This window comes from Mauremys mutica, chromosome 2 (assembly GCF_020497125.1).
Source record: "Mauremys mutica isolate MM-2020 ecotype Southern chromosome 2, ASM2049712v1, whole genome shotgun sequence".
NCBI lineage: Eukaryota > Metazoa > Chordata > Testudines > Geoemydidae > Mauremys > Mauremys mutica.
The window spans coordinates 117,348,853-117,364,813 of NC_059073.1; the positions used below are offsets into that span (position 1 = coordinate 117,348,853).

Genomic DNA, 15,961 nt, shown 5'->3' on the forward strand with positions numbered 1-15,961 from the left:
TCCAGGTTTACACCAGTGTAATACAATGAGTGGTCAGGCCCACTGATAGAAGTTAACGTTAAGGTGGAATTGGCAATTCTAACTTTGTATTTATTGGCTTTTGTCAGTATGTGTTACAGCCTTCATATTACTTTGATATAATATTATGTCCTGATTATTCTGAATATGTGTAATAATTTAAAGATGCAATTGAAACAAGGTTTATGCTTTGTTTTTTGTTGCACCTATTTAATGTTTTATTTATTAATCTTTTATTTTAAAGATGAATCAAAGTGATCCAACTGACCAACAGTGTCAAGGCAAATCAAGTCCTGGAACCAGTGTAGCTGCAGGAGAAGGGGAAGCATCTTCACCGAATACTTCTTATCTGGACGAATTAGAGAAGTATAGATTCTCTGTGTGGTAAGTAACCTAAGCATCTAATAGCCTTATATCTAGAACTTATTTTTTGTTTGCTTATGTAAAATAGTGTACATAAGAATATAAGAACGGCCGTACCGGGTCAGACCAAAGGTCCATCTAGCCCACTATCCTGTCTACCGACTGTGGCCCGTGCCAGGTGCCCCAGAGGGAGTGAACCTAACAGGCAGTGATCAAGTGATCTCTCTCCTGCCATCCATCTCCATCCTCTGACAAACAGAGGCTAGGGACACCATTCCTTACCCATTCTGGCTAATAGCCATTAATGGACTTAACCACCATGAATTTATCCAGTTCTCTTTTAAACGCTGTTATAGTCCTAGCTTTCACAACCTCCTCAGGTAAGGAGTTCCACAAGTTGACTGTGCGCTGTGTGAAGAAGAACTTCCTTGTACTTGTTTTAAACCTGCTGCCTATTAAAACATAGCACATATATATATACATTACACACAAAGAACTATGTTAACAGAACATTATGTTTGCAAATTCAAGCCCTTAAAAGTTAGCAAATGCCAGTTAAAGTTGCTGTGTAATCTTAATTCAATCCCCTTGTGCATAAGCATTATGATACAGTCTTTCTTTCCATGAGAACATAATATATTTTACATAGGATCCCCACCTCATTCAGTGCACAGGATGGGCAGTGCTCATTTACTATTTTGTTTTCTGCTCAATGAATAGCTCCAGGCCTTATTTACTAAACACTGTTCAAATCCCACTCTGTAGACAGAATTATTAATTTGCTAGTGGGGTTTTCTATAGGCACTCATCACTACAATGTCTGAATGCTTCACAAACATTAATTAATTAATTTTCACAACACCTCTGTGAGGTGAGGGGTGTTGTTATTCCCATTTTACAGATGGGGATCTGAGGTACAGAGGGATGAAGATAAAAAGTTTCCACTAATTTTGGGTGCCCAGTTTGAGAGGCTGGAACCTGATTTTTTTTAGAATACTTGCCAATATATAGCATAAGGGCTTGTTGGAAAAAACATTGATGGAACCATTTTCTGTCAGACACTGCACTTTTGTTGAAGTTGAAAACCTTCACGAAATTGTTTAAATGTTGCTGAAAATTCATTTAGGAGGTAAGCTGGAAAAAAAGTTCTGACAATGTCAAAACATCTCACTATGACATTTTCAAAGCAAAATGTTTCAGTTTTTTGTTTTGAAGTTACTTTTCTCTATGATCTTTTATTTAGTCTATATGATAAAATAAAGGTATAGTATGAAACATAATATATAATAAAAAAGGCAAACTCAAAACAAAACTTTGTTGTCAAAACAAAGCATTTCAATCCATGAGAAACCATTTTTAAAAATTTTTATCTTGCGGAGAAGTTCAAAATTTGGGGGGGTGGGGTGTTGTTCCTAATCAGAACAAAGGCAAATGCTGAAATCTCAAAATCTTTTGTGAAATGGAATTTCCATCTTCCTATCACAGCTCTGTACAATGCTTTATATGTTCAAAGCAGAGCTCAATACTTGAAAATCTGGATTTCAAGTCAGGCACCCAGAAAATAAGGAACACACAATGAGTGACCTCTTGGGAGAAGTTTGGTTTAAGTGACTTTTCCAGAATTACATAGGAACACTGATAGAGGCAGCGATAGAAATCCCATACTTCAGAGCGGCATTCAACTGCCATTACCATGAGACCATCCTTTCTTTTCCCGTAGTCCCCTGCCTCATGAAGCAGCAAATGAAGGGGTCCTCCAGACAACAGTCTCCTTCACGCAACCCTGGATCACCCCCAGAGCAGTGAAGCACTGAATGAAGCAGGGGGTCCTCTGGAAAAAATAGTGTGTGATCATGTCATTAAAGACTGTGTCATAATGCTGCTGGAAGTGTTGTCTTTTAAAAGGGCCATAAAAATATGATTCTGGCCGTTTGTGGCTATTAGAGACCCGAAGGATTTTCTTTTAAAGTGCAGCTATCAGAGTTGCAGTGTTAACCTCACAACATCCTTGCCAAATCCCAATATTATATCCTGCCTACCTCAATTTTCCAATTAGTTTAAAAAAGTCTGCATCATTTCCCATCCTAAACTCTACTATCTATCTATGTCTTACAAAATTTCATAGATCCAGTCAGTGCTGGTAATCAATATCTAAGCAATATTGACTTTTGAAAGAACAAAATATCATTCAAATTGAAAGTACCTGTTTTTCTCTTTCTTTACTGAAAAAACCCTAGCAAATTCCAATGCTCCTGAAGTGAACAGTACTCTTGGAAAATCATGGTTATTGGCATCCCTGCTGTAACCTGGGCCCAGTGAGGACTTTAAAGATTAAGGCTCTGATTTGGTGAGATACTTAAATAATCAATGGGAATATTCATTAGCTTAAAGTTAGGCGTGCATTTATTTGCCTTGTTGAATTGCAGTCTAGGGGCAGATTGTGGCCCTTCCCCTACATTTTTCTTTCTCTTTTCATGGTAAGTTTTTAGTAAACTTATATTCCCAGATCATGTAATTAACTGCATGTGGGCACACGTCTGACTTCAGTGGGGTTCCAGGCAAGTGAAGAAGGGTACCTCAGAACAGCAGGAGGGGCCTTATTTTGTAGATGCTAGGAAACAATTATTTCAGAATGATTTCATGCTTAACGGTGGCTGTGCAATTCTTCCTCACATGGAGATAATCACTCTTGATATTTCATTATATTAATGTGCCATTTGGTTACGCTGTCTCTGTCATCTTATTTACAGTAAACACCAGTATTTATTTATTTTTACTTGAAAGTTCCATGAGGTGGAACAAAGTCAAATTGGGAGATCCTTGCCTGTGTAATTCCTTTACTTTCTGATTCGGTACTGGTGAAATGTCATCACTGTAGAAAATAAAGAGAGTAGGAAAACAAATCTCTTCCTAAAATGGACATATATTGGATTTAGCATCTTGAGCAGGGACCTTTTAGTTTATCTTCTTTCTCAAATTGAGAGTGAATTCAGTTTCCATTAACTAACTGAACAAACATCAGATACCATTTTGTTTCAATTTCTCTGATACACTTTCCACCACAGATGACCTTTCAATAAGTTTCTGCCTCTTTTTGTCTTTTTGTCTTTTTCTTTTCTCTCTTTTCTTTCATTCTCTCTTCTTTTCTCATACTCTTTATCAAAGAACATCGTTCTCCTTTGTCTGCTTCCAGACCTTTTTCTCTCTTAGGGTTTGCTACCCTTTAAAAAATGTAACACAAGATAATTAGCTACCACAAAAAAAATTAATAGGGCTGTAGGTCTAGGGGCTGCTTGGACCTCCATAAACTTCAGAGTTTTAGATGCTCTGAGATGCAATCTGAGCAATTTCCTTGATCTTTTATTGGAGCTGGTAAATCATTTATTGGGGAAGCTTTTTTACAAAACCCTCTTTAAAAATATCCCATAAAATGTATTTATCATAAAATACTGTACTACCAACAGTCTTCAAAGTTGCACTGTATTAATTATAAACTAAGAGCTGAAATGTAACAAGTTTAAACTTTACAGTATACTCTCCCTACCTCCGTCTCTCTCTGTCTCTCCGTGTAGGTGTTGCTAAAAAAGAGGTTGGAGGGGCAAAGATAAAAAATTGGAACTTCCCTGTGATTTTTTTCTCACTGCTATCAGTGTGTGTCTGTCTGTCTATCCCTTTCTATTATTATTAATATTGCCATTGTGTCTGGAGACCTAATTAGGCCCCATTGTGCTAGGCACTATATGCACAGATGACAAAAAGATTGTCCCTGCCCCAAAGAGTTTACAGTATAAAGCATAGATCTTGAAAACACTGTATTGGGATGCACCGCTGTGGCTATGCATAGCTTTGCTGAAAGGAATGGGGTTTTGTTCAGGCACAGAGAATTACAGGGACAAGGCCTAACTGTATGATGAAAAACAACCAATGGATACAAAGACAGACACGGAAAGCACAAGATAAAAGGGATATGAGTATGGTTAGTATAACTAGCAGAAATTGAGGCACACCAGCAGCCTAACCATTGATGAGTGTTTTGTGGGCATCAGTGCAGAGATAAGACCCTAGAATCTCTCTCCAAACCCTCATATCATTGAGTCTTTTCTCTCTCATTCTTTCAGTTAAAGGACTCATGTACATAGAACCCAATGCCCAATTACCTCACAGAAGCGTATGAATATTTCCCAGTGTCTAACTGGAGGTATTAGACATCAGGAGATATTCAAAATCCTGGGTGGGATAGTAGATTCTTGGGGACTTTTACTTCTCTGAGTAAATTCTGAATCCATGAAATTTTGGAAGCTTCAAAAATACAGTTGGGCAAACTAGGTGAAGTAAAATAAGAATCTGTCCCTCAACATTTTTTAACTCAACTGCTTTTAATAGTCCCATCTCTACAATTCTAGTTTACTAACAGGATCAGAAGGGCCAAAATGCTGAGGAAAATATCTGTTCACATGGTATTTCTGGTTCATCTAGAAGTAGGAAGTTCCAGAAATTTCATGAGAGCCTAGACTCAAAAGTTTTCCAGCCCAGTTCTGCAGACCAAATAAGCAAGTGAAACATATAAAGTTTGACCATCACTATAAAAAATGTTCCCCGCATTTATTCTTCTTTGGCACTGTGAGCCCACATCTCTAGAGGTGAATAGTAAATATGGTATAATAAATCCTTTCACTGTGTACTATTTGTCTTTGTTTTTCATTTGTGTATAGATTGTTGATAGAAACAAATGATGACTAATTTATTTATTTTTTAAAGTATATGTATTTTAACTTATAAAAATATTTAAACTCTGAATCTTTTGTGTGAGTTATGAGCCTACATAATTAATTGGCAGCTTATACCATCAACAGCCCCTCAATAAACACAACTGTTTAAGATTAATATTATGTACCAGGATAAAAGTACCTATCATATATGGCTTCTAATCAAAGCAGTTAGATCGTTAGCAATGCAGCTATAGCTCCTGATCAGATTAAATAATATTAGAAAAGATTTTTTTCCCAAATCCTAACATACGTTGAGCCAAATCTAGCTAACTTCTCTAAAATTAAATGATCCTAGCCATTCATGAAGAAATAGTATGCTGCATAGCAATCTTGTGTTTAAAGTTGCCTCTGTACTACAGGTACATACTAGTTGCAATATTTTTATCATATTGCCTAGTAAATTCAGATTCTCAGACAGGAACATCAGACTGAGAACAAATCAATGTTACTCTGTGCAGAGGCATTAGGAAGGGCTAAATTCTACCTTGATTTATATCTGTATGCCACTGAAATCAGTGGAGTTCAGGAGGTGTAAATCAGAGCAGGCTTTGGCTCTAAATTACAGCCTTTGTCATTTCACCTGCTGATTTGTGGGTCTAACTCAAAGTGCGAGCTCAGGGAAAGTAAGAGTTAACTATAAACAGCACAACATGGTAAAGTTGTTATTAAATAAAAACAATAAACTTTCCTTTTATAACACACATGTGATTTGACATTGAAATGAATGCAGATGCTTCTTTGCTTGGTGTATTCCCTGTTGTGCTTTCTAAAACACCTTCACATATGGTTTACCTCATTCCTGTGAAACTGCTTGTTGTTTATGTCACAGAAAGCAAACAGATTGATTTTACACCAAGTAAGGAGACTGATGAATTATACGTTGGAGTAAAATCCTTGTCTGAGTGTTCAAAATGTTTGAAATTAATGTTGCTTGTTTAAAAAGTTTCTCTCATGAACTCTTCTTAAGATTTTATTAAAATAAAAAAGTATTGTGTGACTGCTCATAAATGCAAACTTTTATTTGACTATGTAACATTTACCTAAAAGTAAAGGTCAAATTTTACCATTTTTTTTATCACAGTCCTGTTAGGAACTGCTTTATATACTATCAACAAGAGTGGATAGTCACCTTTTTTTCCTTAAGAGGAAAACTTCCTTATTATTTTTTGCGAGGTGGGGGCGGGGGGTAAGGGAGGAATGAAGACAGGTTGTTCAGTTGCTGATATTGGATTATGATAAGGTAATTTAACTTTTTTTTAATCATCCCATTAGATTGGTTAATTATAACCTAGAATAAATATTTTTCTTGAAAGAAAAGCTCAAGGTAACATGCGTCACCTACTTGAAAAATATAGTAATCAGTTGTATTAAATCTTTGGCGATCTTTTCATCTTTAATAATATTTTAGGGACTAACAACAAGCATTTTTGCTATCAGCTGGGGACGAATCAGATTGAAGTGATGGAGGAGAAAGACCTGCATGTATTGGTTGATCACAGGATGACTATGAGCTGCCAATATGATGTGGCTGTGAAAAAGGATAATGCAGTCCTAGGATGCATAAGGCAAAGTATTTCCAGTACAGACAGGGAAGCGTTAGTACCAGTATACAAGGCACTGGTCTGGAATACTGTGTGCAGTTCTGGTTTCCCATGTTTAAGAAAGATGAATTCAAACTAGAACAGGTGCGGAGAAGAGCCCGAGGATGATCAGAGTAATGGAAAACCTTCCTTATGAGAGGAGACTCAAAGAGCTTGGCTTGTTTAGCTTAACTAAAAGAAGGCTGAGGGGAGATATGATTGCTCTCTATAAATACATCAGAGGGATAAATAACAGGAGGGAGAGGAGTTATTTAAGTTAAGCACCAATGTGGACACAAGAACAAATGGACATAAACTGGCCATCAACAAGTTTAGCCTTGAAATTAAACAAAGGTTTCAAACCACCAGAGGAGTGAAGTTCAGGAACAGCCTTCCAAGGGGAGCAGTGGGGCCAAAAAATCTAACTGGCTTCAAGAATGAGCTTGATACATTTATGAAAGAAGAGGTGTGATGAGACTGCCTTCAATTGCACGTAGCTGATCTGCGACTGCTAGCAGCATATATCTCCAATGGCTGGTGGTGGGACACTCGATGGGGAGGGTTCTGAGTTACTACAGAGAATTATTTCCCAGGTGTCTTGCTGGTGGGTCTTGCCCACATGCTCAGGGTCTAACTCATCACCATATTTGGGGTTGTGAAAGAATTTTCCCTGGGTCAGACTGGCAGAGACCTAGGTGGGAGGGGTTGCCTTCCTCTGCAGCATAGAGCATGGGACACTTGCAGGTTTAAACTAGTGTAAATGGTAGATTCTCTGTAACTGGAAGTCTTTAAATCATTATTTGAGGACTTCAGTAAGTCAGACAGAGGTTAGGATCTAGTACAGAAGAGGGTGGGTGAGGTTCTGTGGCCTGCAGTGTGCAGGAGCTCAGACTAGATGATCATGATGGTCCCTTCTGACCTTACAGTCTATGAGTCTAAGGGCATATCTCCACTTACCAGGGGATTGCTGCACAGCGATCAATCCACTAGGGATCGATTTAGCAGGTCTAGTGAAGACCTGTTAAATCGACCGTCGATTGCTCACCTATAGACTTCGGTACTCCACCGGAATGAGAAGCATAAGGTAAGTCGATGGGAGAGTTTCTCCTGTCAACCCAGCATGGTGTAGACATTGCAATAAGTCGACCTAGGTAGGTCGACTCCAGCTATGTTATTCACGTAGCTGGAGTTGCGTAACTTATGTCAACTTAGCCCCATAGTGTAAACCTGCCCTAAGTCAGGTAAAATATGTTTGTGGTGTAATAGCATTTGCAATAGGTCCAAGGCTACTGCCATTGAAGACAAAGGGAGTTTTGCTCCTTATGTTAATGGAAGCAGAATTGGACCCTTAATTTGTGTTGTGTCTTTAGACTGCAGATCTGAAGTCCTTGCAGATAGACAATTCTTGTGAGCCTGGTACATATTTCTATTAGGTTGTTGCTTACTACATTACATATTTTTCTGCTTTTTCTACTCTCAAGACTTTCAGCACTGTAGACAAATGATTAAATACAGCATGGAATCTCTTCTATTCCCTATGAAGCCATCTGATGCCACTTATCATTACTTTAGTGTAATTCAGAAAATGGGCACAGTACAATACCTTTTGTACATCTGTGGGCCTGAATATCCTCTCATGCTGGTATAAATAAAGAGTTTTGTAAAACTGGTTTAAATGAGAGTGGTGAATCAGGCCCAATGTGTATATCATGATAATGCAGTTGGGGAAATGAAGACCAAAGTGACCAAAATTAATTTAGCCAACTGTCTGGAAAACTAACATGACACCAGAGATAAGGTTTATATATCCAGGAGTTGCTAGATTAGCAGTCTGTCCAAATTCAAGATGTATAATTTAAGTGATAAAAGGGCATAAACTTGGACACTGGCAATATGGAATTTATTAGATTCTAAATCTCAGATGACCTGTACATTAGATAATGCAATGCCCAGCTGTATTAATTTCCAAACAGTGCTGAGGAAACAATTGAAGGATTTAATTTTGAGCTTCAGGCACTGTAAATTCTTTCAGTCTCACACATTCATGCCTCCAGGAGAAAGTGTCTTGAGCCATGCTCATCTTTACAAGGCTATGCCATTAGGTGGCCATTCATTCCACAATCCACTCATTTTTATATATATATATTTTTCCCCCAGAATTTGTGTTGCCTAAATTGAGACTAAAAAGAAGGCAATCTTTAATACTGGAATGGCTCAGACCAAGTCAGAATCAATCTGAACTACTGGAGAAATAGTAATGAACAGAAATGAACAAAAAATGAAGGGCTGAAAATACATATTGTGGCAAAGTACCTTCTCAGTCTCCCCAGCCTCTACTGTTTTTAGCCCTGGGGAGGCAGGCTTGGGTAATTGCAGTCCCCCTTAGGACTCAGGGGAAGTCTGTTCCCTGTCTTCCCACCAGCCTTATTTAAAGTAATTTTTTCCTGCCTTGTGGGAGAGCGTACTGCCGCTCCTCCTGGGGAGGCTTGCTGCTCCAACACTCCTGGCAGCCAGGCTCCTTCTCTCTCTGCTTCCCCGCCCCCCTTCCTCCCAGGAAGGGTTTTAAAAAGGTCTCAGGCAGCCCCAAGTTGGAATCACCTGGTCTTAATTACCTTCAGGTAGCTCCCCCTCAGCTGATTCTAATTTGCTACCTTGGTAACCCTTTCTCAGCTGAACCTGACTGACCTGTAGTTGTCTCTCAGTTGCTAAGGAGGAGGGCCTTTTAACCCTCTGGAACTGACTCCTACCCGCCCCCCTTGCAACTGTCTGTCCTGAGTTTATCACAGTATCATTGGGCGGTGGGAACTGCACCCAGGGCTGTCTGTTTAAAAGGCAGTTTTTCAAAGTTCTCCAAAGTCCAGATGCACAGTCAGTGTGGCCTAATTTTGGTATGGCACTAGATAGACTGGAGTACAGTTAGTATTGCAGATTTCTAGGGTCTTATAAGGACCAATCCTGCCTATGCTTATGCTTGTGAATAACATTACTTACACATTGAAACATGCAACATATGGGTGTTGCATATTTTCCCCTTTCAGAGGTTTGGAATCATTGGAATCCCAGTAGCATAAAACTGTCCTAAACAGGACTTGTGTGTGCATCCCTGGTGGAAATTAAACCATTGATAGAAGGTCCACATAAGGCCCTTTGTGACACAGAGTTCCTTTAGGCAGAGGGGGAAGAAGGAACAGCCACAGAGAGTGTATTGGGGAGGTGTTCTCCATGCTCTGACTCTGAATGTGCTGACCCAGAAAAGAACATTGAGACCAGGTTAGGCAAGTGCCAGGTCACTGTTTCTACACTATGTTGATTGTGTAGCAGGGACTCATGCAGTTGCCATTTAACCATATATACTGAAGTAAGAGCAGTGAAAGGGAGGCGCTGCAGGTCTGTGGGAGTGATAGACTCCTAGGTGCCTCCTCTTCCTCCACTAGAGCGGGTCTGAAATCCTCGCACAGGACGTTTTGCTGTCAGATAATGCTGATTCATCAAACTTGAAACATTCCACACAAAAAAGGTTCAATGTTGACCAAAAGTCTGACAAATAGTAGGCAGGTTTCTGACAGAAACCCATCTGTTCCTGCCAGCAGTTTGACTCCTCAGCAGCTCAACTGGTAGGCTAGCAAAGAGCATGGATTTCCAGGTTCCTGACTCTGTTGGATGACCTGTTGGGCAGATGGGCAACCTGGAAGACCTGAGAGTATTGGCTCCCAGTCTTCCAGGCCTGCAGCTCCTTGGCAGTCCAGGCTTCCATTGTATGTAGTTCTGGGGCAGCTTCACAGCCAGACTGTCCCTTAGTCATGGACCTTAGGGCTTTCCTTGTTACAGAGAATTTTGAAATTTTGGGTTTTCAGTCCAAATCAAAATTAAACCAGATTTTGAAATATCAAAATCCTCCACAAAATGGAGCTATCTTTCTCTGCCCACTTGTATTCGCCATACAAAGCCTGCTTTACTCAGGAGACTTAGACTCATGCTTTCTACACAGCACAGGATGCTTGCAATGGTATATGTATGTTCATATTATATTTTATTTCCATGAGCTAGAAAATATGACATTACTGATGACAAGTGAAGAGAAGCACGCTCTAAGTACACCACATGGTCATCACTAATGAATAAAAATAGGAAGTCCATTACATTGCCCACTGTCCCATCTTCAGAGCACTACCGATAAACATTAAATAAGTTGGAGTTATCCATGTGCATTAGTAGCAAAATGAGTACCCTTGTTTGGATTCTATTTAATATAGTGCAGGGGAAAAATATGATTGCTGCTTTTTACCTGCCACTATTGTGGTGTAAAAGCATCTGTAGGTAAAATGTCTTGATTTCAGTAAATTCTCCAACTCTTTCTGCTGTAGCCTGTAGCAAAATGGATAATTAGCTAAAGAGCCTTATGGGATAGTTCTGGATCTATCAGAGTAAAATATCTCCATAGATACATTAATATAATTTATACAGTGACGTGGCAAAACAGAAATATAAATCAGCATCAACCCCGTCTCTAGCTATCTAGTATAAGTTAGATATATCTGTGAATGATAAGAACAGACAATAGTGATGGTAGATTGGGCAGAAGGGAAGGAAGAAGGTTAGAAGATATAAGGATCATGTAGTTTGTTGTGTATGTATTTTGCTCCAGTATGTGTGTGGGTGCTGGCTCAACAGCTAAGCAAAAGCAGGTGGTGTTGGAATAGAGATTGGACAGCTAAGTGGAAAAAGTAGAATTAGAGGGAGGAGCTGAAGCAAAAGGCTGAGCATGGAGCAGTGGAAAAGGGGAAGCCATTTCATGTGCAAGAAGGGAAGCATGGGGAGAAACAGGAGTGAGATGTACAAGTGAGTGAAGAAGACAAAGCAACAAAGTGGGAGGACTGGGGACAGGATACGGAGCAATAGGCAGAGCTAAGTGGAAATGTGATGTGAGAAATCGGTAGGTGCAGACTTGTGGGATAACTTGAAGGTGAGGATGAGCTCAGGCCTTTGAACTTAGCTTGGAGAATGATGGGAAGCCAGTAAAGGGATGTAAGTGGTGTGCTTCAAGTGAAGGGAAAGGAAGATTATTTTAGCTGCAGCATGCTGGGTGAATTGGAGAAGGGAAAGGTGAGAGGCAGGGACTCAAGGAGTGTCCAGGCATGAGGGAGCAGAGGAATGAACTAGAGTTTAAACTATCTTCTCTTTGCTAGAGATGGTGTCTCCAGGTCAGCAATGAGATGCATTGACAGGGAAACTTAAGTGGCTACTGTATTTGATGTATCTGATTTGTGAATATTTAGTCAACAGGGCCATAATTCTGGTAACTGTCATCCCCAGCAGTTTCCTGAAAATAGTTTGTAGCCATGAAAAGCACCTACACTCTAATGTAGAGGGGACTGAGAGCTTGCTTTGTCCTGCAATAGCTACCAGAACATTTTTCATCTACTACAATTGGATTTCAATAGTAGGCGACACTTGAAGAGCATTCAGCAAGGTGTACCACGTAGAAGCATTTCCCCAAGAAAATCCTTGTGCTCTGGAGGTTGATACTTAAAATGCAGGAAGAATAAGATGCAGCTATGTGTCTTCTGTCACCCAGAGTTTGGGGATGGGCTCATATTTCTCCCACTCATATAACTGGATATGACATCCTGGCTCCAGTGAAGTCAATGACAAAATTCCCATTGACTTCACTGGGGCCAGGATTTCACCCTGGGTATGTTGCTTTAGACTTCAGTGGTAGCACAATATGGCCCCAAGCAAGTGAGCTGATCTAGGGTGGCATTGGGGTTGGTGATGAGATGCAGGTGAAGGTTGGGTTTCCTGACCTTTGTGCTCAGAACTGAACCTAAACAATTTATTTGAAAAGCCTGGTTGCTAAATTCTGAATAAACTTTTTATTTAACAGGAAGTCCAGTATACTGCAATTTGCAGTAGCCATGCATAAATGTTACAATCTCTAGCTGATTCTCAAAGAGAGTAGGGAGCTCTCTGGTGTACTGTAGGCCTGAAAGCATCTAGTATTGGTACCTAGATCTATTCCAGTTTTGATTTTGTTTTCCAGTGAAGGGAAATGATTGAAAATATTCCAGAGCTTTTGCTTTGTAGGATTTAGTTTGACAAAACTTGTAGGAATAAAGCTCCTGATTCAGCCATTCTTTCCTGCAGCAGTTTGGAACACTCTCTCTCTCTCTTGTGCTTACAGAAATGCCCTCTCTGACCTTTAATAATTCAATCTAGGTAATAGTGTGTGCGTGTGGGGGTGGAGGTGGGGAGAGAGGAAGTATTTGAATGTCCTAGTGCTTCATTAGTCCCATTACCCGGCTATACAGGGCAAACCATTTTACAGAGCTTTTAACTAGCTACTGATGTAATTTGTTATGCATTGTTTGCCTGTTAATCCAAAAATTACTGTTCCCTTTGAAGTTTGCTTTACATAAAGGAAACAATACCACCCTGAGCAATCGTGTGTACTATTTTAAAGGGGGATGACTGCCTAATTTTATTTGCTTTGGTGTTTCAGTTGAAAAGTGCTATCTGGGCCTTCTTTTGTTTCTGTTTGTCTGGTAAGTTATAGCATTTCAAACTTGGAATCGTTTCCATTTCAAAGCACCATACCACAGGCCTCAGCTTTTACAAAGATATTTGTATGAGTGCTTGGGACAGAAGAGCACTAGTTCAGCTCACAAATGGGTAAAATTCTGGGAAAAGAAAACATCTTTGTCTGCCTGCATCTCTAATAGACATAGATATTCAAGGAATTGGCTTTGACTAATAAAGCCATATATGGATTCTGTTTTTTTAGGTCTGACTTCAATGAGGTTTAGAATCATAGAAATGCAGGGCTGGAAGGGATCTCAAGAAGCCATCAAATCTAGCCTCCTGTGCTGAGGCAGGACCAAGTAAACCTAGACCAGGGGTTGGCAACCTCTGTCACGCGGCTCGCCATGGTAAGCGCACTGGCGGGCCGGGTGAGTATGTTTATCTTCTGCGTCGGCAGGTTCGGCCGACTGTGGCTCCCTCGGCCCGCGAGGCTTCCTGCTGCCCCCATTGGCCTGGGACAGCGAACCGTGGCCAGTGGGAGCCACGGTTGGCCGAACCTGCTAACACGGCAGATAAACAAACTGGCCCGGCCCACCAGGGCGAGCCGCGTGCCAGAGGTTGTCGACCCCTGACCTAGACCATCCCTGACAGGTGTTTGTCCAACCTGTTCTTAAAAAGCTCCACAACCTCCCTTGGAAGCCTATTCCAGAGCTTAACCATTCTTATAGTTTGAAAGTTTTTCCTGATACCAAACCTAAATCTTCCTTGTGGCAGATTAGGCCCATTACTTCATGCTTAAACACTTGTTTAAAGTTAAGTACAAGCTTGTGTGCTCTGCCTAGAAATGAGATTTTTTTTTCTAAATTGAGGACTTAGAAATCACCTCTGTCTTCTAGTCTCCCTTCTCATATTTTTAGACTATCTAGTATGTTCTCAGTATCCATATAAACATCAAATCCTGTTTTGTATTTCACTAAGTTCTTGGCCTCAATGTCATGTCTGTAGAGTCTGATATGTCAGGACCTTCCACAGCTGAGAAGCAAGTATTGTGCGTCCCATTGGAAAACTGCTAGGCTTCCCTTTCAATTGGCCTAAGGCTCCCAGTTCTAGCCTTGCAGGATGAGGAGTTTTTGGACCTTAAAATAGGCACCTGTGCAGCATATCAAGGGGAAAATACCAAAAGAGAAGAAACTTCTCTCTGACAGGGTTATTTATTTATTTAAAATGCTTGGTGTTTGATGTTGCTCGGAGATTGGAGATGTTAAAATAAATTCCAGGGAGATGGATTAGTGGCAGAGGGCAAATGAAGTGGTGAAAGATGCATGACAGATCCATTTTTTTCACTTGGGAAAACCTCACCTGTGGTGTGTAGGAGTTTATTCTTCTGTCTTTGTATTTACACATACAAACACTTGAGATAATTGGCAGCAGTCCCCACCTTGATTGGACATGGCTATCAACATAAGCACCACAGCTGTGGTGCCCTTCCTTGCCTTCCTCTATTTGTGTTTAACATTTGATAAATAGAGCTAATGATGATGACTTCAGGTGTCCCCAAATTCATGGGTTTTCCCCCTCTAATCAGTTGACTATCAACATTTTAACTCCAAAAGGTAGGACAAGAAGTAATCAGCTTAATCTGCAGTAAGGGAGATTTAGGTTAGGGGCTTGTCTACACTGGCATGCTAAATCAGTGCTGCTGTGATTGATGCAACAGCATCAATTTGGTGGGTCTGGTGAAGACACAATAAGTCAATGGCAGAGCGTTCTCCCATCGACTTCAGTACTCCACCTCCCCGAGAGGCGAAAGTTCAGTTGGTGGGAGAGCGTCTCCCGCTGACATAGCTCGGTGTAGAAACTGCGTTAGATCAATGTAAGCTATGTTGCTTAGGGGGGTGATTTTTTCAGACCGCTGAGTGACATAACTTACATCCACTTAAGTGGCAGTGTAGACCAGGCCTAGGTATTAGAAAAAAACATTCTAACTATAAGGATAGTAAAGGCTCTATCTATGAAGTGACAACAAAGAGGCACCCCATTTTAGGCCTGACCCAAAGCCACTGACTTTCCATTGACTCCAGTGGGCTTGAGATCAGGCCGTTTCTGTGTCTCAGTGGTCTATAGATCATTGCAAGCGAGAACACTGACAGGTTCCAAAATATGGGTATTCAGCGCAGTCCACACAAAACAAATGTAGATATTTCCTAGTTTAAGTGACGTTTCAGAAACTGCAAGATATTCCTGATACTGGTTGTGTAAAGCTCCATGAAACTCATGTGGGACCTGACATTTATACAGTTCATCGCTACTGTATATCAAGGAATGTTACTTTCAGCTCAGAATGCATATTCATTCTTTTTTGTTAACCTTTGCTTCAGTGCATTCATGACAAGATTGTATGGGTATGTAGCTGTGTTTTAACAGTTTTTTTAATTTCAGTTGTTGCTTGAAGCAGTATGCTGGAAATTAGACACTTTTAGTAGTTCAATTATTGTTGATTTATTCATCCCCCTTGTAGATACAGTGAATGTAGTTACTATAGTAAGGTTATCTAGTTCTGAATGCCAAATGCCAAGTTTCAGAGCTTACATCATGGCAACTGCAAGATTTATTGGCTTGAAATTTGTCATGCCACCAGTAGTGCCTCGTATCATTTGGTTCCCTGATTTTCATTAAATGGGGGGAGACTGGAGAGAATAGGAATACTTGTGA

At 40.2% G+C, this 15,961-nt stretch overlaps 1 protein-coding gene across 1 annotated transcript in view; it reads left to right on the top strand.

The window, feature by feature from the left end:
* The window catches only part of LOC123363196, a 315,703-nt gene that overhangs the window by 183,684 nt on the left and 116,058 nt on the right, over positions 1-15,961 (top strand). The window contains exon 20 of the mRNA XM_045004078.1: positions 263-402. Coding sequence (XP_044860013.1) covers positions 263-402 — 140 coding nt within the window. The remainder of the gene's footprint in view (positions 1-262; positions 403-15,961) is intronic.